Source organism: Balearica regulorum, chromosome 12, assembly GCF_011004875.1.
Source record: "Balearica regulorum gibbericeps isolate bBalReg1 chromosome 12, bBalReg1.pri, whole genome shotgun sequence".
Classification (NCBI taxonomy): domain Eukaryota; kingdom Metazoa; phylum Chordata; class Aves; order Gruiformes; family Gruidae; genus Balearica; species Balearica regulorum.
In genome coordinates, this window is record NC_046195.1 from 19,945,988 (window position 1) to 19,970,884 (window position 24,897).

Sequence of the window (24,897 nt, forward strand, 5' to 3'; positions counted from 1 at the left end):
GAACAGTAGGAACTAGAGAGAGGACCTGAGGGTGCAGAGGCAAAGGTTGTTGGCTTCTTTACCTGCACAAGGGATGACTCAAGGTTTTAAATTAGCCCTTGGGAGGTTGGGAAAGGGACAGGGCCGGTGCCATTTGCGCTCTGGAAAACTGTCCAATTTTTAGCTTCCTGCAACAGCGATCATGGACACATAGTGGCTCAAGCTTGGACATTGACTTTATGATGTCTACACCAGCCTGAACCAGCAATTAAATGAAGTCTGTTGTGCTCCGCTGTTCTCAGTTCTGTTGGTTGTCCCCTCCTTTGCAGTTTAACCTGTCCAAATATCCTCCACCCACAAAGCCAATGAGAAGTGGAGCCAGAACATAACTGGTATTTCATTATTTCAGCCACTGTTTGGCATCCTTTTCATGTCCTAACAAATGCAAGGGAGAGATCTGCAGCTCAATCTGTACCAGCATAGCCTCTTCATCAACAGTGGTACTCCAGCTAAAGATTTGACCCAAGCTAGGAAGCTAGCTAAAAATAGGAATGCATTACAAAAAGTAAGAAGAAAAAAAAATGAACAGGGTTCCTCTATCTGTATGTTATAGCATTACTATGACAGCACTCTTTCTGGCAGCTTGTTTAAATGTGTTATTTATAGCACTAGCTTCTTCAGATCTTCAACAGGTAAGTCTTATTAAAAAAACCCTCTGTTAAACTGAATTTCTTATCGAACATGTTTTTCTTAGCATTTTAGAGAACAAAATTAGAACTAGCTTTTTCAAGCAACTTAAGTTCAAGGGGTTTGCTTTATGGTTGTTTTTTTTTAATGCAATCCCATTTACATCATTAGCTAACACTATTTTTCCTGTTAATAAATTTTCCTCCCTTCCAGTTCAGAAAGAAGTGGTCTTACAAGTGCTTAATAGAATAAATGATACAAGAAGTAGAAAAACAAAACTAATACTGTAACCTGTACTACTTTTCTCTAAAATAAAAAGCAGTTCTCACAGGTTGGAATGCTTAGTGGCAACATATAAGATCTCATTAACACCTATTCCACTCTGTATCCAAAGACTATTGTAAGAGTTACTCTAATTTTCCCTTATAAAACAGACAATGCTAGAGACCAGCAACTGATGTAGGGGGGGGGGGGGGGGGGGAAGGAAAAAAACCACAGAAAAAAGGAAAGAAAAATAAAATCCTACCTTTATGATGTTGCAGTCAAAGAGAACATAAGCACCTTAGCAGGGAAGAGGCATTACGCTCACTACTTTGACAAAAGTAAACACGCCCTATCTACAGAACCCTTTCAAATTCTTCAGAGACCCACCCAGCAAAGCTGCACTTCAAGATTTCTGACTGAAGGCAATCCTGATGTCATATGTATCTACTCAGTGAAACTCAGGAGTAGTAATGCTGAGTGCCTTCCCTTGTGCTTGTTTCAACATACTAGATGAAGAAACGTTTGAAGTCACGTGGTATTTTGTTGCACGATGAGAACTCGTCTCAGCTTATATTGCTCTATACGTGGCAGGGGAGGATGCTGCGCCTGCTGATTGAGCAGAAAAGGAAGCCCCAAATGCGCCACTTCATGCTGATATTTTTATACGCATTTTAGATGAAGTCTGGGATTTCAAATAAAGTTAGAGAAAGGTTTCTGCTCCTATTGACCAGCCTCAGGAATATTTCCAGCCTCAACCAACTAAATGTTTTACACAAAAGTGTTCCAGTTCCTCAGAAGATAGAAGCGGAATTTTTGAAATTCCTAAAGCAGAGGGAAACATACACTGGGTGTATGTTTGGTTAGAGATGCCATACAAGCATGTGTTTAATTATTTTTTTTTAAAATTCCACAACTAAGGAACAAGCCTCAAAGTCATACCTCACCAGCTCTCCCCAGTTTCAAATACTGGGCATTCAGTAAGAGCATTCAGAAATGTTGGCATTACTTAGCATTCTTAATGTTCACAAGGAAGGAGAGAACCTCACTGACAAGCCAGGAGCAGAGAACCTCTTATTAGCCCTTTCTTCCTGCTTGCAGTCAGCAAACAGCAACCCATGAAGTAGGAACAGGCATGTCAAAGTTAAACCAAAGTTTCACCTCACCCAGCATACTGTCTCTGAAGGCAGCTAATAGCAGATGACTAAGGAAGAGTACAAGAACAGAATAAACACAAAATAGTAACTGATGATATCCCCAGCCTTCAGTAGTTTGGAACTCACAGACTTCCTAAACCACAGATTGTGTCTATGTAAATAACACTGGAGAGGTTTCCTCCCCCTGGCCTTAATTTCCACAGCTCCTTTTGAGTATACTGAAACTTTGATAATCCAAAGGACTGCAATAAAAGAAGATGTAACCCAGACAATATTTGGATCCTGTCCATTTGTTTCCCTCCAGAGAAGAGTTTGGGCTTGTTCATATAGTTTTGCTTGGTGGGGTGGTTTTTTTTGAGGTATTATATTTTGCAACTATTGCAAGCCTTCAGTCCTTCCGTAAAACTGAGAGCAGTATTCAATAAACTGATGAGCCAGATTAATATTAAACATGAAGGATTATTTCAGAAAGGTAGCATTATGGTTTTGCTGTTGCTTTAAATTATCTCCATGCTTTCCCACATCTGAACCACTAGCATGAACCAAGCCGAACACTTAGGAACACTTTGCCAATTAGGAAAGCCTAGAGCAACCTGATTCATACATCACTTGGGTAATACTGTGCCAGTAATGTAATAGGTAATTGGCAGAAACACCTCTTTCTTATGCCTCAATCCATGATTTCTTCACTGTTACGCTAAATTACAAAAACCATGTTTGTTTGACTGGAGCAAATGTGGGGCTGCTACATATAATAAACTGGGAGAAAGTATTTTTATACACTTTTTGAGGAGCATTTGTTAGGTAGCACTCACCACCTACGTAGGACCCTATTACAAGATTAAAGATATTACATGGTAAATAATAAGCTAACCATAACCTCTTGATCAAAGCTGCCCACTGACCTTTCAATTATCACTCCACTTTCATAGTACTTATCCTTCAGGTATCTTACATTTGAACGCTGCAAAAAAGAAAACCAACCAACCAAAACATGCCATTGCAATCTGTATGTTTGAGAAAAAAAAGTGTTACTACTCCTTACTTGCAGCATAACACCTACTCAATCATACAATTATATTTAATTAGATAATGGAGGCATGTAATTGACCCAAATAATTATTTCACATATCACTGGAAATTATTTATAAGTTTTCAGTGGAAAAAATATTAGAACAAGAAAAATTCATAAAATTCACTTCTTTATGTTCCAGCCAGTTAAATACCTAAATTATAGCGAATCCACACATTGGATGTGAGCTTTCACCTGAGCTTCTAAGCAGTTACATAAGAAAGATTATAGCATTAGTTAACTTTCTCAGTAGAGAAAACCCTCTTGGCAAATCTTTGAGACTGTATCAAGTCTTAAACTTCTAGAATCAGAGCTGTTGAGTATGATGGCATCTGCAGGGGGAAGAAGAAAAACAACCCCAAAACCTCAGGGCTTTTTTTGTTTCCCTTTGTACAAAAACCTTAAAATTCATCTGGGGAACCCACAGATAAATGTTCTAAATGTATTGCCTATTAGTACCTAGTCATTTTTGCTAACTGATTATCTCAATGACAGAGTTAATCAAATGTCAGTCCTATATATACACAGAAAAAGCAGGAATCAATTTGATCTAATAATAATAGTTTGGCCTGAGTGAATCGCATGAAATTCAACAAGGCCAAGTGCAAGGTCCTGCACGTGGGTCAGCGCAATCCCAAGCACGACTACAGGCTGGGCGAGGAATGGATTGAAAGCAGCCCCGAGGAGAAGGACTGGGGGGTATTGATTGATGAGAAGCTCAACATGAGCCAGCAGTGTGCGCTTGCAGCCCAGAAAGCCAACTGTGTCCTGGGTTGCATCAAAAGAGGCGTGACCAGCAGGTCGAGGGAGGTGATCCTGCCCCTCCACTCCGCTCTTGTGAGACCCCACCCACAGTACTGCGTCCAGCTCTGGGGGGGCCCAGTACAGGAGAGACATGGAGCTGTTAGAGAGCCCAGAGGAGGGCCAGGAAGCTGACTGGAGGGATGGAGCATCTCTCCTATGAGGACAGGCTGAGAGAGTTGGGGTTGTTCAGCCTGGAGAAAAGGCGGCTCTGGGGAGATCTAATTGCAGCTTACCAGTTTCTGAAGGGGGCCTACAGGAAAGATGGTGAGGGACTGTTTATCAGGGAGTGTAGCGACAGGACAAGGGGGGAACAGGTTTAAGCTGAAGGAGGGTCGATTTAGATTAGATGTGAGAAAGAAATTCTTTACTGTTAGAGTGGTGAGGCACTGGCACAGGTTGCCCAGAGAGGTTGTGGAGGCCCCATCCCTGGAAGTGTTTAAGGCCAGGTTGGATGAGGCTTTGGGCAACATGGTCTAGTGGAGGGTGTCCCTGCCCATGGCAGGGGGGTTGGAACTAGATGATCTTTAAGGTCCCTTCCAACCCAAACCATTCTATGATTCTATGACCCTGAATTCTCTTTTCACCACCAGTGAAACGCACCTTCTTGTCATCTGGTATTCCTTCATGATTAAGGTAAAAAACCCTGATATTCCTATACTTTCTGCTCTTCAAGAATCAACAAATATCTGAAAATGAATCAGTCACATGTTCAAGGACATCAATATCATAACTCATAATCTTGCAATCTGTAGATTAAAAGCTAAGCTCCTCTTCACGTGAATCTGCATCTTCTAATCTACCAATCTTCCCCTACATAAAAGGGATGAAGACGACCATTTACAATCTCTTGAAAAGATCTCTCCTCAAGACCTTTCTTACTAGGAAGTATGACCTGGTTTGTAATCCATACAGAGTTTTAAGTAAGGAGAGGTTCATTTCTAATTAATTAATAATACCGTCTGTCATAATTGAAGACTAGATACCTGATTTTGAACAGAGCAAGCATTAAGGTAATAAACACTTTTTGTACATGAATGCCATTGCAGGACTAAATCAGGAATACACACAATGTGACAACATAGGCTGAAATCTTCAAAATGCTTAAATCTTTTTAAATCGTTTCAGAATTTAGTTCCTGTGAATTTTAATAAGAATTAGAGAATTTGAATTTGAGAATCTGGGCCTTAATATCAAGAAGAAAGATGACAATTGGATAAAAAGGGGATGTCAGTAGTAACACTGGAAGGATAAAGACAGTGGAGAGAAGTGAAGAAACACTAACAGACTCTACTGCTGACCCAAGCCACCATCATTTCACTAAAATGCAGAGAACAGGATTGTTAATAGGCTTCAAATATCCCTTAGAATCACAGAATACCAGGTTGGAAGGGACCTCAAGGATTATCTCATCCAATCTTTCTTGGCAAAAGCTCTGTCTAGACAAAGGCACCGCCTAGACGAGATGGCCTAGCACTCTATTCAGCCAAATTTCCAAAGCGTCCAATGTTGGGGAATCCACCATTTCCCCGGGGAGATTATTTCAATGGCTGATTGTTCTTATTTTGAAAAATTTTCCTCCATTGTCCAATCAGAATCTCCTCAGGAGTAACTTGCACCCATTACCCCTCATCTTTTCCATGTGACTCCTTTTAAAAAGGGGGTCTCCTTTTTCTTTGTAGCCACCCTTTAAGTACTGGAACATGGTGATGAGGTCTCCCCTAAGCTTTCTTAAGCTGAGCAAACCCAGTTCTCTCAGCCTTTCCTCATATGGCAGACTTCCCAGTCCTTTTATCATCGTGGTGGCCCTTCTCTGGACCCTCTCTAGTCTGTCCACATCTCTTTTGTATAGCAGGGACCAAAATTGAACACAGTATTCTAGGTGTGACCTGACAAGCGCTGAGTAGAGTGGAATAATGACTTTTTATCTACTGGTGATGCTGTTGTTGATGCAGCCCAGCATCCTGTTGGCTCTCTTTGCCACTGCAGCACACTGTTCACTCATATTGAGCTTGTTGTTCACCATGACCCCCAGGTCCCTCTCCAGAGAGCTGCTCTCCAGCCAGGTGGATCCCAGCTTGTGCTGCACTCCTGGATTATGTTTTCCCAGGTGCAAGACCTTACACCTGTCCTTGCTGAACTTCCTAAGGTTCTTGTTAGCCCACTCTTCCAGCCTCTCTAGGTCTTCCTGCAGGGTGGTTATCCCTTCCAAAGTGTCTGCTTCCCCACTCAGTGTGGTATCATCTGCAAACTTCATCAGGGTGCACTTGATCCCATCATCCAGATTACTTATGAAGATAAGCTTAGGAAAAAGGCTTCAGGAAAAGACATTACCTGGGGACTGCTTTCTAACCAATTTCTCTGCACACTTAACAATTGATGGATATAAATACCACAATTATGCTATCTCTTTCAAATTGTTAGAAACTCTTTGCTGTATTTAATTTAAATACTGAACACAGTGTATCAATAAGCCTCCAGGACAGCAATTAAGAATGCTCTTATATCCAGAGGCACAGAGATGTATGTGTGCTTTAGTGAATAATTCATCTGGTTACAGTTTGGTCAGCATTTTTTAAATGCAAAATCCTAGTCTGTTTTGTCTTTAAAATATCCTTGGTGAGAAGATTTTTTTCTTTCCCCTTGATTTAGCATCACCTTGTCCATACTTGTCAAATTCACCTTTCTAATAACCAGAAACACTAGTGCAATTCAAATATATAAAACTGCATATCTATATAAAGTACTTTCACTATGTTCTAATACATTTTAAAAGGTACATTTAGCAAGAAGAGTAACTCTGTTGCTCACATTTATAGTAAGCAGCGTGTTAAAACTTTCATGTTACTCAAAATCTTAGTTAGAACAACTGTATCTAAGGATTGACTTCTGTAGTTCACCCTTTCCATTCTAACTACAGCACTGTTAATTCACTCAAATAATACTCCGGTGTGCTCTTACTGGCTTAAGATGCAGGAGACTAATACACAAAATCTTCTGGCTGAAACACTAGAGATTTAATAATTAGTCCAACCAATTCATTCAGAAAGTTTTTTTAATTCATTTCCAACAGTCCAAATAACATAGGATTAAAAAAAAAAGATGCCTTGTTGATCCTTGGAGCTGGAAGCACTGGTTTAACAACCATATGAAAATAAACCTCAACAATTTGTAACACTTGCATATAAGACAACACTGCAAATGTTGTTTGATTACATTACTAGAAGACTCTTAGAGCATCAATCTTTATCCATCCACAGAGAACACAAAAGCAAAACATGAGCATTTGCTTGGTGGAACTGAAAGGCAATCCCTTTAATGCTTCACAGCCAGCAATTCCCCCTTCTGCATCAACTCATAATTGAAAATTACAGAAAACACTGGCATCATACTGGTCAATGTTTTTAGCTTAAGAATAGAAACACTCTTTTAAAGGGACCAATACTCTGCTAAAGATGACCAAGTACTAGATTCTCCCTTGAGGAGATAAATAATTAAAAAAAAATCAGTTTGGTTTTACATCTGATGCATAATGGATCTTTGCCTAATTCTGAGAGCAGCTGTACTGGTGTCAGCAGAAAGAGAACACCATCTCATACCTGATTTTCTTGAAGAATATAAACACTATCAAGGAAGTCAAGTACTGGAGCTAAGTTTCCAGAAGGCATTAATTTCTGTTTCAGTTAAATCCCTACATGTAATAGCTACAAAGGACTGTAGTAACAAAGTTACCCTAAGAGCTGACAAACTCTGAAAGATTACATTTGAAGATAAAGCTAGCAAGCAAAGAATGAACATTGTGAATGTAGGGATAAGCACACAAGATTTTGTCATTTGACAACAAATTTTTTTTTTACTTAATCAGTACATGTTGTTGTGCAAAATAGGTTTCAAAGTCTTATCCATTGTTTTTTATGAAGCTACTACTTCCTTCACAACACCTATGGACATTTGGAAGCTCTTTGAAGCTCCACAGAAAATCTTTCAGGTTTCAACTCTCTAGCACCAAGATAAGATGGAGCAGATCCTTAGACAACGATTAGCAGCTACACCTCCTGACACGGTTTCAGAGTATGTACGTACAAACCTTCCCTACAACCTTTTAATGAAACCAACATTCAGCAGTGCAATTACTTTTGAGGTTGTGTGTGCTACTTTTTCAAACATCTCACAATTTTTTCAAATCTTCCCCCTGAAAGGACACTGCTGACTGAGAAAACTCATGTTTTGTAGCACAGGCAAGTAGGAGCCAGAAATAACTAAGGATATTGTAATTCTCAATGTCAGCTTTTTACCACAAAATATATTGTTCTACTCCTTTCTTCCTTGCTGTATGTAACCAGCAGCAAGCCAGCTTGTGCATTAAGGAGTGTCCTGACAGTTACCAGCAACAAACTAATTTGCACAGTATTTAAGACAATGACTTGGAAAAGCCTAAATCCCCACTATGTTTCTCAACCAAGTCCAGGCCCATGCCTGCTGTTGAGCTAGTGATAGTAAAAGCCTGCCTGTCACCCATTCTGACACATACAACTGGCTTGTCTAACAAGATTTCAGAGTGAACCAGGTAACCCAACAGAGTTGTACAAAACACAAGAATTTACAAATTCATTTGGACAACTTTTAAGGGAAAATACACAGAAGGAAAACTGTAACGACCATAGTATTTTCACTCCTACTGACGCTGAAAGGCTGTGACAAATACTTGATACTGACTTCAGATGCCATCCCAGACTGACTTTGGAAGAGGTACAAACAACGCTTATCCTGCAGTGAAAAACCAGGGAACAACCAAGGCTCCTTATTCTCAGCTTTACAAGAGCACCACAAGTATAGAAATTCTCAAGGTTGGTTTTTGTTCTTGTATTACAGAATTAAAACTTGTATTACAAGTCTTAAAACTAGAATGGAAAGCAGTCATAAAAATACTGGAGGAAATCCAATTTTAAGAACCACAAGCATGGAACCACCTGGATTCAGCTGTAATTGCTATCAAGCTCTACAAATATGCAAGTTCAAAAATATTCTTTTTAAAAAAGCACATCCTGTAAGCAAGTTCTAGTGCTAACTGCTTACCTCATTAAAGCATAATTTATTCTATTGATGTTGAAGGTAAACTCCTCAAAACAACTGCACAGACATAAATGGAGACTCTGGACATTTCAGCATAAGGCCTCAGATAGAAAACTGTCTCCAGACAGGTCACCTGATTTGTTCTGTGTCTTGCTTTGAAATAATACAAGAAAAGTTCTTAGATATCAATATTCAAAGGTAAGGCACACCAACCTCCTAGTAATAAATTAGAACTTAGGAAGTAGGTCAGTTAACATAGGTAATAGGTTCTGCAGCTGAGTTAATTTGCTCTAACAAACAAAATAACAGCTCTGCCTAAAATAGTAGTAAATAGATAGTAAGAACTAAAGAAAAAAAAATATCAAACAAACCCCAACCATCCCACCTTATATACTCACCAATGGATTAAAACCCAAATTCTTTTGCAAGGTGTTTTCTTTGTGCTAGACTTTTCGAATATAGCCACAGATCTACTAGCTACCTTCACTGCTCACACTCATTTTGTGTGCAATAAAAACAAAAGTTGATTCACATCAGTTTTACTCCAGCTCAGGTCCTACAGTTCACAAATGGTAAAATATCAACACATTAAGGCATCTAGTTGCCAGACACAAACCACATTTACCCATTTTTAACATGAAAACATTCTGAGAATTAAAACAATGGCTTTCTGAGAAGTGAAACATGTGGGAATGATCACTACTAATAACCAACTGGGCACACAATCAACTTCATGCCTGTAACAATTAAATACAGTTGGATTGCAATTGGATTTGCTGTATTCAAAAATCAAGTTACAGGTCCTACGCTTCTTGCTAAATTCTACACATTGTTCCGAGATGTTTAAATTTTTTAATTCAAAAACGTTTTTATAGTTGTAGTAATCACTGACAAACAAGACTACAAGCACTTAAAACTGAAATTATCTCCCCATTCTACCTTTCCCACCTGGCTTATAAGTGTCTGAGAAACACTATTGTAATTTAGAGACTTCAAGTGGCAAAGTATAGACCAAGACATGCTGAACCATAGTATGTTCAGTGAAAACAGTTAATTTAGTTAAAATAAACTAGTCAGCAAAGGCTAGATTAGAAAAGAAGTGAAGATAGTGGGAAGGATTTCACTGAAGTCTGAGTACCTACATTTAAAATAGCAATCTTGAGACACTCTTGCTCAACTGCCTTGCCAAAGGCACTTCCCTTGTTTGAACTGAAAAGTTCCCAAGCTGTCTAGAGCTGCATCTTTGAACATGCCCAGATCCATTTTAGTCCTGACAGAAATGAGCTACTCAGCATCTAGAGCATAACCAAGTTCAAGCAGTAAAGAGAAACCAGGCTTTCTTCTGCCCTGGACAACTCAGAGGTTAGTTTTTAACCAGAGTAACAATAAGCATGAATGGAAAAGTTTCCATTCATTGACATTCTCACCCTATGCACAAAAGTTATCTCAGGAAGAAAACAAAGTACAACAAATGCACAGAATATTCAGATCTCCCACATGCCAGCAAAGGGCATCACTCTTTCCTACGTAACTGCCAAGTGATTACAGCTGTCATCCTGAAAGAGTAAGACTGAGGTTCAAACCTTGCTGTCTGAGATACCACGCAGGTGTATCTGGAGAGCACTCTAATTTCCAGCTAAATTATTCCATAAGCTTCACGTAGTTTTATTTCCTGACAGTGTTGGATTCACCAGTTCAGAGCTCTAGAAGATGGCCACAGAGATTTGGGGGGGTCAGAGTCACCTGCTCCAGAAACTGTTCATCTTAACTCAGTATCTACTTTAATTTAACATTAAATAGCTATTCAAAAAGAAAGACAGAACTTACTTGGCTCTCAATTAGAACAGAACACTTACCTTCAAGAGACAATCCTAAGAGGAAAACTGCTTCTTACAGTTCTGATGAGGTCTGAGATTTTCACAGCAGTCCCTGTCATCAGTACTTTCCCATTGCCAAACCCTTGTAAGAGCACTACAAGCTGCATGTTAAGCATACCAACATTAGGTGGTTTCCTGCTAAGTGCACACACTGGTTTGGATCCTGTTCCAAACTCACTTTCCCCAGGCAAAGTCTTAGACGCTTACTTTTCAGGTTATTCAAATTAGATCTAATAAAAGATAGTATAAGAATTTAAATTCAATATCCATCTCACTGCATTGCAGACACTTAATTTCTAGTTATCTGTTTCTGATTTAACAAATTTATTAAGTATATATTCTATACTTATATAAAGTACATAATGGATGTGAGGAATTCTGTTGGAATTTCATGTCTGCATTACCTAAGCTTGATTTTAGACATAATGCTCTACTGAAGTGTTCTATAAACAGGCAATATATGCCTTAGTCCCACATCTACCTTTCCTATTAAAGGAATATACCATAAAATATTATGAAAAATTAAATTCAATTTTCAGTGAAACGATAATGCTGCTGATTAAATCAGGTAAACAGTAAAAGCTAAAAAAAAATACAACCTAGACATCAGTTAAGCACTTAAGCCAAGAAAAACGTGGCATGGATTATTGTGGTAGCATATCTGAACATCCGCTTAAGGCAAAGCACCGATGTAGAACACACAGTATAAACACCAAAACCATCCCCAGCTAAAATATTTTATTTAGCTCAACCTCTAAGCAGTCAAGTGTCGCATTAACACTGCACTGTAGTCCATAAATCACTACCAATCTGGCAATGACTTCATATATAGAATGACCAAGTATAACTGACAATATGTGAAGTATCATATATTGTTGATATGCTTTCACATTAGTCATTTATTACCAAATTCTGAATACATAACAATTAATCCTTATATACCATACACTGACATACATACCATGAATAAGCTTAGGACCCCAAGGTAATGGATCATATCACTGAATGCAATTGCAGATTTTTAAGGTCTCAACCAAAACCATGTTTATCCTGTTTCAGGTTAAATACACTGACAGGTGCAAGCAGCATGAGCTTTAGAAGTCACTGATCTCATGGAAACGTTTCCTAGTGTACTAGTTAAAAAAAATCACTAGAACACTTCTTTAGATTATTGTGGATTCCCGTTCTTACTGATCTTCTCAATGTGGTTCAGTAGTTTCAACAATGCAGATGGATTATATGGGAAAAGATTTCTTCTCTGCAACCTAGAAATAGCTTTTTGCAGTTCTTCCAAACATTTTGTTGATCTGTAAAGCATTATTCTTAGGGGAATGATACTACCCGAAGACACTGTACAAGTCAAACAGGATGAGGTATTCAATCCCTTTTGTTTCAGGGGCAACACTTCAGACTTGAGTGTATTCCGTTTATCATCTGTGCAGCTACAACTGGTTTCCCTTATCCTCGTCTCACCCTCATTATTTAAAGGCACCTGCTTTGTGTTTACCAAGCACTCTTTTCCATCTGAGTCTAATTCAGAGTCTTCTGAGCTGTCATAACTAACAAGGCTTTGAAGAGAACCCAGCAGAGATGTACTATCAGTGCATATCAATGAGTTAGACTGGTTAGACTCTGGAACTTCATTATCACCTTGCTCTGTTGTAAGCACTAAGTAATGGTGAGAAGCCGCCAAAGATATCAGAGTCTGTGGTTCTGGTTCACAACAAGCATTTTGCAAACTCTCATCAGTCATACAGCTCTGTTTTTCTTGATGGGGTGGCTTGACAGAAGAAATTGATTGAAAACTGCCATGTTTGGTATCAAAATGGTTACAGATCTCTACAAACTGATGCCAGTCTTTTCTAAGAAGCTTTAAGTACCTTACCAAGTACTCCAGAAAGCAAGTTTCTGATGAAATCAAAAAATCTAGAAGTACTGTGGAATCAAATGCAATTTTTTCTAGAAAAAATAAAAAGATACAGTGAGGATTATATCCACTTGCATGCGTAACAAAATTCCAGCTTTCCTCCTCTTTTTGGCTTAAGTTACCAGCAGCATCATACCGTAACCTGAAAAGTAAGTCATAAAATAGATTAAATTCAATGCAAGTTTACAGTTTTTTTAAAAAAACAGGTATGTCCAGAAAATGGTATTCTTGCTCTTTTTTGATTTTTGTCAAAAAGTAAAAACCAAAAAGGGAAGTTTTTATATTAGAATGAGAAAGAATGAAGGCAGGTAAGGCTAGGAGATCGGACAGTTTAGGAAGCCGAAGCACTTAAAGCAGGCCTTCTTAAACAGCACTCCTCCTTAGGAAACATTCTGCAGTAAACAAAGTTACTTACATCACATCAATTGTTATTTTAAAATTTTTGTAATCCTGAACATAGATTAATTTTCAGGATGCTAAGCACGTTGGAAAAGACTGACCTACTTTTATTAAGGTGTCTAAAAAAAACTGCGTGTATCTAAGATACTATTTGCGATATCTTCTCATTTGAAGCTTGAGAGACCTTTTATAAATTAGGATAATATCTTGTATGGTAATTAAAACAACAATGAAGCAGTGAAGGTCCAGGACAAATTCATGAAGAACACAGTTCAGTTGTTAGCAATAAGAGTTTTTATCAACTAGTTAGAATTAACATGGGTCCAATCCTTAGAGGGCTACTTTGCCGGAAGTCCCTGAATTCTTGAAGTTTAATTATAATATCCCATTCTTGTCAAACTCTCAGTGTCAAAAGAAAACAATCTTGCCTTTTATCTGTGTCTAACCACTATTTTAGATTGTGAAGTCAATTATTCTGAATTACAGGATATGATAAAGTATTTAATAGGAAACTGTTGCACAACTCCCTCATTTCCATCCAAAAAACCACTTAATCAAATTATCAGTGAAGTTAACTGCTCTTACATCACACATTACTACATTGAATTCCTGCGGTTTGTTTTAGTTATTAAAAATATTTTTTCTTTATACAAAAGTAATCAATTGAAACGTTATGTATATCACAATAACCTCACTAAATGGCAATTCTTCATAGTTCTGTCAAATAAGATGTACACTAACCTATCAAGTTGTAAATAAATGAGTAATAAAGCTTTAGCAGCTTCCCACATATCATCATCTTGCTCTATGAAGATCAAGGAAAGCCATTCACAGTGATGTACAACTGAGCGAGACTGTGGGAAAGACTTCACATGACTCCTCCAGAATATCAACAGCTGGGACATGGAACTCTGAAAGTCTTTAAAAAAAAGTAACCATGAATTTTGCTATACATTTTTTGTTACTAAACAACGTATACTTTTTGTTTTTTAAATTAACAGTGCATAACGGTTCATGAATGCATTTATCATTCCCTAGCTCAACTAACTTAACACAGCATCAAATTTTATAGGTTAGTTTTTCCTTCTTGGTACCAAAGAAATAAAAAAATATTTTGCAGAAAGCCATAAGCAGTTCTCTAACCTTAAATTCAGTGTGAAAGACTATTAAACTCTAAACATACCAATGTTTAGATGCCAATGTTCACAATTATAAAAAACCTGCAGAAGATTAATGGACTCATTAGGTACCACCTCCCCCTCAGACAGATAAAACTTAAGGACACAATTTATTCATCTAACATTCTCTTTTTCCTTAGTGTTCAAGGAAGAATAATCAGAGGTGACCTAGAAAGTTTTGGCTACAACAGGGTGAATCCTCTCACACCTAAGTTTGCAGACTAACAAATGAAGATCACACCTCTAAAAATGTGCATATATCAGGAAACCTACAAAAATGTGACTATAACTACACAGCTGGGATTTACACTTTCCCTTAGCTCCCCAATTAGATAGCTTCATTGGTACATCACAAACTAAAGAAAGGTGAATTGTAATCAAGCCAATGCCACAGATGTAACAATCCAATAAGAGCACTTTACTGAGATTTCATCTCAGGTCGTTCTTCCCATATGAAATAATAATGCAACTGTAATGTTTTAACAGGACTGAAGCTAACCCCCCCTGTGTGATTCACTGTAGAAATTAACTGCAGTGATCTACAGTTGATGGAAAAAAACCTGTCATTTCTACAATAAAACAAAGTATGAAGCTTGTAATACAGCCATATTCTTTATAAAATAAATTCTTCATAGATGATGTACATTTTCAAGTACATACAGGCTTGGGATAAAGGTATACCTTCATGCTGGTATAAAATCCTTGCTGGAAGGATTAATATAAGCAGTATTTTTTCCTGTAAATCTCCCCCCCCCCCCAAACACTGCACTCCTGAACAGGAAAAACACCTCAAAATTTATGCCATCTTAGTGCAGTAGCTTACTCATAGAAATAACTCTGTATTCATACTACAGGCTCTTTCCCTTAAGTCAAGAAACTCACCTCTTCAATACTAATGACATACAGTAGTATGGTACCAGTTTTCATGTAACATAGCATACATTCAGTGTTTAGAAAACAGAAAAAATTATAAAGAAAAATGTATGTTTACCCCAAAGTAATCCTTAAGTAAGAAGTCTAATGCTGCTGGAAGTACATTATGGCTTGAAGAGCATAGTTGCATCATTTATATAAACAGTGATTACCGTTTTTGAAAAATTTCCTGCAACATGGGAATCAACTTTACTTACAAAACCATCATTATGTGGTTTTCCTTAATATTTGACTTGAAACTTTGCTTTTCCTCTTAGCAAATATCATCTTTGTTATTAATAGTTACTATTCAGATTGAATTTCTTCCCTGTAAATCAAAGCTATCTGGAAATTACTCTCAAAATTGAAATGAATTAAAGTTAAGCCATCATAATTCATGTTAATGAAAAAAGATAAGATCGACCAGCTTCCCAGAAGGGAAGTTAGCATATTAAAGCATTTTGGTTCTTGTTTTAACCACTTAATTTAATGTCACTAAAATAGAAGCACCATTCCTTTCAACTTGAAATTCCTCTTGACAGTTGGGGTATTTGAATCTAATTAAAGAACTCATTTTTGTGTCATGAATCTGGAAAAGAAAGGAGAAGTTTTTTCTTTGAGAAAGAATTTTCAGAGACATCTAAAATAGATTTAACCTACATTTTTTTTCTATTTACTTGTTCTTAGACAATCTCTATTCATTTTTCAGAAGGTGGATCATAAGTAAAATATTCTCTACAAATACTTAAAAAACTCTAAGCATGCAACTGGCATCACAAATATAACATCTTCCAAAATCTGGAAAAAAGTAGAAGCTGTCTTACAGAAGTCCGTAGCTCTTTTGCACAGTCAGATGAATTAAAAATTGATTTTATGCTTGCTATATAACATAGAAATATAAAAAGTAAAATAACACGTCTAGAACTTGTATTAAAATGCCTCATTGTATTTAAAATGGTGTAAAATTTCATCCTTGTTATATAAATTATTTTTTACTTTTTGCCACATCATCAATTGGTTGACAGTAAGAAACACCCATTCTCACTTGTATTTGACTAGAAACATTGCTTCAGAACTGCATTTTTGCTGTGAAGTCTGTAGTCCTGGGAAGCAATTTGCTTTGATCATAGCATTTGCACATCCATGTTTCTATGGCTTAGCATCAGAACATGTGCATCATGTGCCTCTCAGAGGTAAAGAGGCAAGTGGGAAGATGGGATTCCACAAGCGTGTCTCAGGCAAAAAGCCTCATCTCACCATTTCATTATAGCATAGGAGAAGACTACTGGCTACCAGCGTGACACAGCAACACATCCTCTCCCGTCAGGAACACAAGTTACACGGCGTTCATTCATTCCCTTGCCATCCCACTGCCAGCCTTGTGGCATAGCCCCAGCACAAGAACCTGATCTGCTCTTCTACTAATCCAATTCATCTGTTCAGCAGAACAAACATACTCAAGTAAGCAGGTATGAAAAGTATGCCTCGTACCTACTAATTCAAAGGGCTAGACCTATAAGTCAGGGTGAAGAACACAACCACTACACTCTGCCAAGTCCCATAATTTTCCTGTCTCTTACTTTATACTTCATTATTTTTAATTTTTCTACCACTACTCGTTTTGCCCAATTGCATTATTTGTCCAACAGTAACGTCCATACCTTCAATCAAGATAGGCACATATAGTAAAGTTCTACCTCCACATTAGAACACAGCCGTGTTACCTGCAGCTCCTTTTAGTTCCCCACTCTTTATAGAGTGGATGCTTGTGCTATGGGCTCTCTTCTTTTCCAACTGGAGAAAAGCCTAGTGTTCCCAAGCTGGCTCAACTATTTCAAATATGAACACATGTTCTTAACAGGAAAAGTTTTCAATCCCAAATGCAGCTGTTTCAAGCCCCCCCTATTACAGGGCTAAGGATAGGATAAAATGCAAGACAACTGATTAGGCAGGACACAGTGATTGCAGGCTTCCTGGGTGGGTCTTCTCTCTCCTCCCTCCCACCACCACTAATTCAGCTGATTTCTATTTACAGTCTTAACAAGCTGTGACTACAAAGTCTGAAAGCTTTAACACTCTTGCTGCTTAATGAACAAAATCAGAAGATACTATTACCTTTGATTTCAGCTTCTGTAGCAGAGTTCTGACACTTGAATTCCAATGCTTTAAGCACAATTAGACTTAAGGCTCTAAGAACAGTTTGGTCAGAACCACCTCGAGTATCATCTCCAGGAGCAGGTTCGCTACCTCCAAAGTAGCTGGCCTTTTCACTGAGTGGGATATGATTAAGCCAAGTCAAATTCACAACCTGCAGAACAGCATTACTCAGTGCAAGCATATCCTCATATAAAGATGGGGTTTGTAGGAACAGTGATCCACTTTTAGCATCTTCTCTAGACTTGTAAAGGACACATTTTTTAAGGAGCATAATAGACTTCTTCTTGATTAAATAGTGAACTGATGAGCTAATAAGGTTCAGGACATAAGAAACTTTCAAAAACAATACTCTCTGGCATCCAAGCAGTAGTTCTAATTCAATTCTGGAAGCCAAAAGTGCTTCAAGCAGATCTATAAAACCAATCAAATTGTTTGCAGCTTCAGAATAAGGTGAAGTATAGTGGTGACTGTCAAAATGATGGAACAGAATGGAATTATAAAATCCTTCAAGCACAGCATCAAGAGGAGCCAACAACTTCTTCAAAATACCTACAGCAACAAGAAGAATGTTATAAAGTTGGAGCGTAACCAACTAAATCATCAAATGAGCAAACAGGTGACTGTGACTATGCTCAGTTTTGGAGCATGTTTAAAGTACTCCATTTTTAATAGTACTCTGTCACTCCCTTCACAAGGGGGAAAATAGGTGTTGTTTAGACAAGCTGCTCTAGATGAGATCACAAGTAACATTCCTCCCCCTGGCGGGCACTTGTATATCGGTAACACCATAAAATTGCTACAGTACCTGCTTTGAGCGAAGCTTTCTCTTTCAGTATGTCCTTGATAATAGTACTAAGAGTCCACAGACATTCTGCTACCTGGGTACTCACAGGGAATCCTGAAAGAGTCTTCACACTAAAGGTGAGCCAGCTGACATTTAATGCATTCTAAAAAACAGTTCAAAAAACAATCACGTATGCTTTACAATTCCTATGCAAATTAAATTAAATCACAATAAAATGATTTAAAATTGTAGATTAAAAAGACTCAAATGTAGACATAGACAAAACACAGGTAGAAATAATCTGTCCAGCGCCTTTCAAGTACGTAGGCCTCTATTTATAAACACGAAGTCACATATGCATGCAATAGAAATTATCTATGTTTTCCAGAAAGGGAAAAACAATCCTCCCAATGTCATGTGACCTACCTAAAATCAGATAATATTGTAGACAGACCACATCTAAATTCATAATTCCCAACTTTGCAAGAAATATTACAAACATGTATTTCTGAGAGAAATCTATGTTCAGAGATGCTACAATATATATTCACCAAATATATATAGCAAGTAAAAAAAACCTCAAGTAATTGGAATATTCAAACAAGAAAATACAGAGAAGTATGTGATTGACTTTCAGTAGGTTATTACCTATTTCATCACCTAAAAGATCTCAAACAATTGTAAAAATATTGATAGTGTAGATTATTAGGGCTTTTTAAATACCTGTATTGCAACCTTAAAGAGATTATTTCCTGTCATCTAGGCACATTTTACCTATAAATAGTTCCATAAAATTCCAGAGTTTATAAATAAAGACATTCCACCTCACATTACAGACTTGTTACATACCTGATCTCCTTTCTTTCTCTACTCCACGCCCCTCCTAACACACCTGAAATACTCTCTTGGAATATTTATTACATATCTTCCCTATCTATCACTTACAAGCCAAAGCCCCTTAGGACACACTTTATGGGAGAACTATCGCATAGCATTATCTTGTACAACGTTCACATTGTTCCCGATACTGGAGCTAAACACGCTTCAACAAAACTGTACGGCATTTCGAAGGGACTAACAGAGTCTGCATTCTGAACATCAGCAGAATGCAGATGTGCCTTTTGGGAAGCTAAAGCACAGTAGACACACAGGACAGGAGCAGTTCTGAAGTTACTCTGTGGGTACACTTACAAAAGGAGCCTCTTTAGAAGTACTTTTGGATTTTACAGTAGTCATATAGTGACTGCTTTTGTGCCATATAAATACTATAAAAACTTGGCTTGAGTCAAATGGAACAACTCAAAGGCACATATTCATTAAGTCATTTTTTTTTTAAGCTGTGAAAAGTTATGCCATACTCACCTCTTCCTTCAGCTGGAAATACACAAGAGATGCTAAACTTTTTGAAGCCATGTGAGATAACAGCTGATCATAACTACTGAGCAGACAAATCTGCAGACACATAGAAAGAAAAAGTATCAAAGACATGTTCCTTTTTTTTTATTCTTTCACAAAAATCTTTTCAGTTTGTAAAAGCTTACCAATTTTGAGTCAATTTTTGCCTCCTTCAGGAGAAGGACAAAGATTTCACAGTACTTCTGTCTCATATTGAATTCAATTTCCTGGGACTCTGCTTTAGCAACCATCATCTTGATCAAGGTTAACTGAAGCAACATCACTTCTCGGGGATGGAATGAGGAGTTCAGGTTTGCAAAGCTATTTGATATATCATCTGTTGTAGAGACAACCACATCTGACATATCGGTGTCCTGATGGCTCCTAATACCACCATTAGTAGATGGAAGATGCACCTGATTACATGATTCATCTCTTTCTGGTGACTGTTCAACACAAAGATTAAGTAAAGAGGTATAGTGATGGCTTTTCTTCGCTAGTGGAATGCCTACCAGTACATCCTTATACATCTGCTGCAGAAGAGCAATCTTCATTATGAGATCATTCAATATTCCAGAAAATGCCGTAGTCTTCACTGATTATCCACTGTCGCTGCAAATCGGCTTTGAAGTTATTTTTATCCAGTAAGCGAAATAGAAGCATTGTTAGGCATTTCTCTTCAAAGTTACCTAGAAATAAATATTTTGCTATTACTGAACTTAACAGATAACTAGAAAGATACAAAAAACAACACACATTTTTAGAGTTAATACTACCATTATTAAACTTATTTTGAAAATACAAACTCACTGCTTAAAAGCAGTGAGAGTGATAGTTGCACAAAACTGTCCCAGTGAGATATTAAAATGATACAAGAATTACCACGCCCTGAAGCAGTTTACAGTTCCAATATTACACTACTGACACCAATTTGCTGGAACTAACAAAACCAAAGATGACTATTACTAGCGACTACTTCTGAAACAGATGAGAACTTGGATCAAATCATTCTCTACATTGCTAAAACTACTAAAACCTTGTTTCTTTTCTGACAGATTCCTCCAAAACCAGGCCCAAAGTTTCAACTGCAAATTTTCATCTGAACTGGCAATGTTTATTGCTCTGCTAAGGCTGGATATGGCAACACCCCTCACAAAAAAAAAACCCCAACCAGAAACCAAAAGACAAATCTTGTCTTCCACTGCACATATGCTCAAGGTGATTAGTGTGAATATATGGGAATGGAGAACTGGGCTCTGAATTAAGGAAAGAGGACCAAAGAATTCCTTAACATCTACACATGCAGAACTCTTATTCAGAGCACTTACATCTTCAAAGACAAAACCGGTTTTCACATAGTGCAAAGGACCAACAATGTCACAGGACTGGTCTCAAGGGCCCAGTGACTGAAAAGTTTGACATTAAAAAATACTTAAACAACAAAGTGTAAAACTTACTAAGAGCCAATACTTAACCATATTCAGGAAAGATATAAAAAAAAAAAATCACAAAGTCAATGGAACATATCTTTCAATCACAACACTGGAACATACACTATAGCTTAAAAAGAAGAGCTAAGAATTCAAATCTCTTTTTGAAGTGTAAGGACCTAAGCCTTAAGGACCTACAATTTTGAAGTGTAAGGACCTACAATTTTCTAACCATATGTAAATGTCTAAACTGATATCATATCTCCCCAGAAAAAGAAAAAAGATATACTTAAGAACATCAGAGTTTCTTTTTCTATATTAAGACTGATACTAGTCTGTAATATTCACCTTTTTAGGACAGTTTTAATACGTTCTCTAACCAGAACCCTTTTAATTAAAAATAAAACAACAACAAAAAAACCCCCCACAAAACCACCCAAAACAAACTCATTATCTTTATTTACTGTGAAGTTAGGAGCAGGGTTTATGTTCTTTACAGGAATTTTCTTTTTGCATGCTTTTTGAATCTTTGTCTTTAAGTCTGGCATAATCAACCAGGTAAACTTCCAGGTAGACTCCCGGAGCCAACTGTCTGTAGTTGGCTTTTATTTAAATGTTATGTTTCCCCCTTTCCCATCAATGGGACAAAACAGCTCAGCCCCCCAACTGGTAAGAAATTCTAAAGATCTTCCCATCTATTATCAATTACACCTGCATTTATCACCACATCAAATATTGTAAATTATTATTGGTTTTTAGCAGAATATTAGAAAACAATGACACTATAAAATTCAGTATACAACGCATATTTGGTTTAGTTTATAATTTTCACAAAGTTTTTAAAACACTATCAAAAACTGAGAATTACAATTTGGCTTTTGACTGCAACTGACGTATGCACTGACAAAATGGCTTCCCAAAGCTACAAAGTATTTGGGGTAGATCAAGACATGCTACTCGGACTCCTAATTTCTTCAACCATGGGACAGTATTTCCTTCAGAAAAGAATTTAAAATTAGAGAATAAGAAGTTGCCTGCAGGGAGTGATCTACAAATCACTCTGGTGTGGTATTTTAAAGACATATTCAGCAATGGCTGACCTGACAACTCCAAAATGTTATAGTACATTTCTCACCTAAACCTCACCTGATAGGACTAAGAATCCTCCCCCCATCCTTTCCCATATTCCACATTTTAGATGTTAAGAATAAATCTGATACTTCAGACAATAAATTCCTTCTTCGTTTGCAGAATCTATTTGGAATTCTACTTGAGGTGGAAATTTATGACCTGAAACCTCGTAAAATTTCTTCAGAAATCACTCTGAATATTTTATATAGCTATTGTTCCTATCTTTGAGTTTTATTTCTTCCAAAATGAATACCTAATAAAGTAAAATTATCTCAACACATTTACTTCCTTGTTCAAGACCAACTTGAATTATCATCCTACATGGTAAACGAACAGATCTCTCATGCACAAATTCATATGATACAGCAAGATTGCTAAGGCAGAAGAGATTTAGAACTCCACTAGGACATGCACTATGAGATTTTTACCATCACCACATAATATTGGTTGTGCTTTCGCTGATCCTACCATAATACATTTGTATTATACCATTAATTTGCAGAACACTTTGCAAAAATATCTATAAGATATGTCTCACACACACACAACAACAGTGCATGAATAGAAGTCATTAAAGGAAATGAAATGTGAGGGGGCTTATTTTGAAGAAGTTTACTTCAAGGAGAGGAAAAACGTCACACAATGACTAAATTTGTTTCAGACAGAGCACAGTGAAAAGCTCAAAGCTGAAGAGTAAAGAAAAGCAATCCTATTCAGACACAAGAAATGACAAACTCCAACCCTTACTTGTATTATTTATTTAGAGTTATTCATGGCAGCATCTAAAAACCAATTAACATAACGCCTCACAGTCCCAGACTCCTGCATAAACAACAGGAAACAGTTCTAAAAACCTTTATATAGAGAGTGATCAGGCAAAAGACAGAAAGGAAAACCATACAGGGAAAAAAAACACAAATATTTTGTTAGAAATTATTTTCATGACTACTTCAGTTAGGGTTTAAAAATCAAAGTCATGTGGAGCTGCAAACGGAATGAGAGAAGAAACTTGATGGAAAAGGAAACAAAGAACTGGAGATGATAACACAGGTGGCAGCTGAAGCCTGTAAGGCTTAAGTGCCATCATAAACCAAGCAAGTGAAGTTTAAGTGGTTGCAAATACCTCCAGAATACCCTAAATCAGAATTTAAAATATGTATATTTCTCCAGGGTGGGATACTTAATTTAGCACAAAGTTGTAGAAAGTATTGATTTGACTGGACTAATACTGTTGATATCACATTTTACTTGTTTTTACCTACTCAAATGGCTTATGATGATACACAATTACTCAGAGATATCAGCAAAGAGGCATGATGAGAAAAAGCTATTGTTAAGTCCCTGTATTAGTCTTTCCCTGTTATATATACTGTTAAATGTTAATTGCATGAGTAGCAACTGGGAGAAAGCAAACTATCAAAAACCTCCTGTTTTCATTACAAAAAATGTATCAGCTAAAACAAAATAAAACCACAGTCCATGACTTTTGGGTATGAGTTTGAAGGCTCTGGATCTCCTCACAGTGCAATGGTTGAATCATTTAAGAAATAAAATATTCTTTGGACTACTTGTACCTGCAACTTTGTAGGCTCATCTCTCAATAAAGAATACACTTCTGCTCAGTGCTGAAATACTGCAAACCTATCTAAAATAATGTCATTTCCCTCCAGAGGTTGCAAATAACCTCTGCTGCGAGCTGCCCAACCCCTGACTATTAACTTTGACACTAAAGCACGCCAGATGCCTCATACGCTTTTCTGCAAGCACCTTTAGACGCTACAGCCAGGACTAGGCAGACCCAATACGACCTCACTAGCCCCTTATTGTACCTCTCACCCCGGCGTTTCAGCAATGCCAGCACCGGGTTAGCGCTAAGAAGACCTCGCTAAAAGCGACCCCGCAGCCTGACTGGGACGGGAGAGCACGAACCTGTGGCATCACTGACCCACAGCGGCATAAGAAGCACGCAGGTACCAGGAGGAAAGGCCTAGTACGGCGTTGCCTCCGCCAGGGAGGAGAGCCCGCGCCGCCCTCCCGGCCTGCAGGCCCTCTCCCGCTTGTCCTCCTCCAGAAGGCCCCGTCAGCCTCCACAACCCCCGCCCGCCGGCCTGAGGGAAGCCGAAGCCTTCTGCGCCACCGTTCCCCTCAGCTCCTCCTCTGCCCTCCCCAAACCCCTCAACCGGCGCAGGTCCGCGCTCCTTCCCCCACCCAGGCGAGTTCCGAGCCCTCTCAACCCGCCTAACCCACCCCACGACCCCCGGCCTGCCCGCCGCCACCTCACGGCCCCCGGCGACGAGACCCCGCCCCTTTCCCCTCAAGCCCCGCCCCTCGCCCCCTCCCACCTTGGAAGCTCGCGGCCCCGCTTAGTCACCCCGAGCGCCGCGCAGACGCGCCCCTCCCCTTCTCGTGTCGTTCCTAGGCAACAGCTACTAGGCAACCGCCGCGACTCGCCCGCCCCCGGGAGAGAGGACGCTGTAAGGCCCAACTCTCCTCCGTCAAAACGCCAGAAGCGCCAGAAGCGCCACAACCGCCTCCTTTCCTTTCCTTTCCTTTCCCTTCCCCGCCCCTGTCGCAAAGCCCTCCCCCTCCTCGGCGCCTTTACGGCAAGGGGGAAGAACTACAGGCGGAGTCGCCGTCAGCTCGGAGCCCAATCAGACATAGCGCCGGAGCGCGGTTG

At 38.4% G+C, this 24,897-nt stretch overlaps 2 protein-coding genes across 8 annotated transcripts in view; both read right to left on the minus strand.

The window, feature by feature from the left end:
- CERS3 (ceramide synthase 3) overlaps positions 1 to 12,894 on the minus strand; it is a 52,338-nt gene extending 39,444 nt beyond the window's left edge. Inside the window, exon 1 of one of the 3 annotated variants that reach the window (XM_075763900.1) lies at positions 12,793 to 12,894. Coding sequence is in view for 1 of the 3 variants with exons in the window: in XM_075763898.1 (XP_075620013.1) it covers positions 9,034 to 9,038 (5 nt within the window). In the remaining 2 variants the exon portion in view is untranslated. Of the gene's footprint in view, positions 1 to 9,033; positions 9,162 to 11,868; positions 11,983 to 12,792 lie in introns of those variants that run through there. The other 2 variants (XM_075763899.1, XM_075763898.1) reach the window with 2 other exon arrangements.
- On the minus strand, positions 11,629 to 24,724 carry LINS1 (lines homolog 1). 5 transcript variants are annotated; one of them, XM_075763895.1, is made up of 8 exons: positions 24,150 to 24,406; positions 20,172 to 20,348; positions 19,806 to 20,043; positions 19,627 to 19,716; positions 18,286 to 18,427; positions 17,439 to 18,029; positions 13,975 to 14,152; positions 11,629 to 12,976 (listed from the first exon to the last, which is right to left on the minus strand). In XM_075763895.1, exons 2-8 carry the CDS (start codon positions 20,177 to 20,179, stop codon positions 12,076 to 12,078), a joined length of 2,148 nt encoding a protein of 715 aa, XP_075620010.1. In that variant the 5' UTR covers positions 20,180 to 20,348; positions 24,150 to 24,406; the 3' UTR covers positions 11,629 to 12,075. The 5 variants fall into 5 exon arrangements, with proteins under 5 accessions (XP_075620010.1, XP_075620006.1, XP_075620009.1 ...); XM_075763891.1 differs by lacking the exon at positions 24,150 to 24,406 and adding an exon at positions 24,592 to 24,724 and having other exon boundaries at positions 19,806 to 20,348; XM_075763894.1 differs by lacking the exon at positions 24,150 to 24,406 and adding an exon at positions 24,429 to 24,451 and having other exon boundaries at positions 19,806 to 20,348.
- Positions 24,725 to 24,897: the final 173 nt, after the last annotated feature.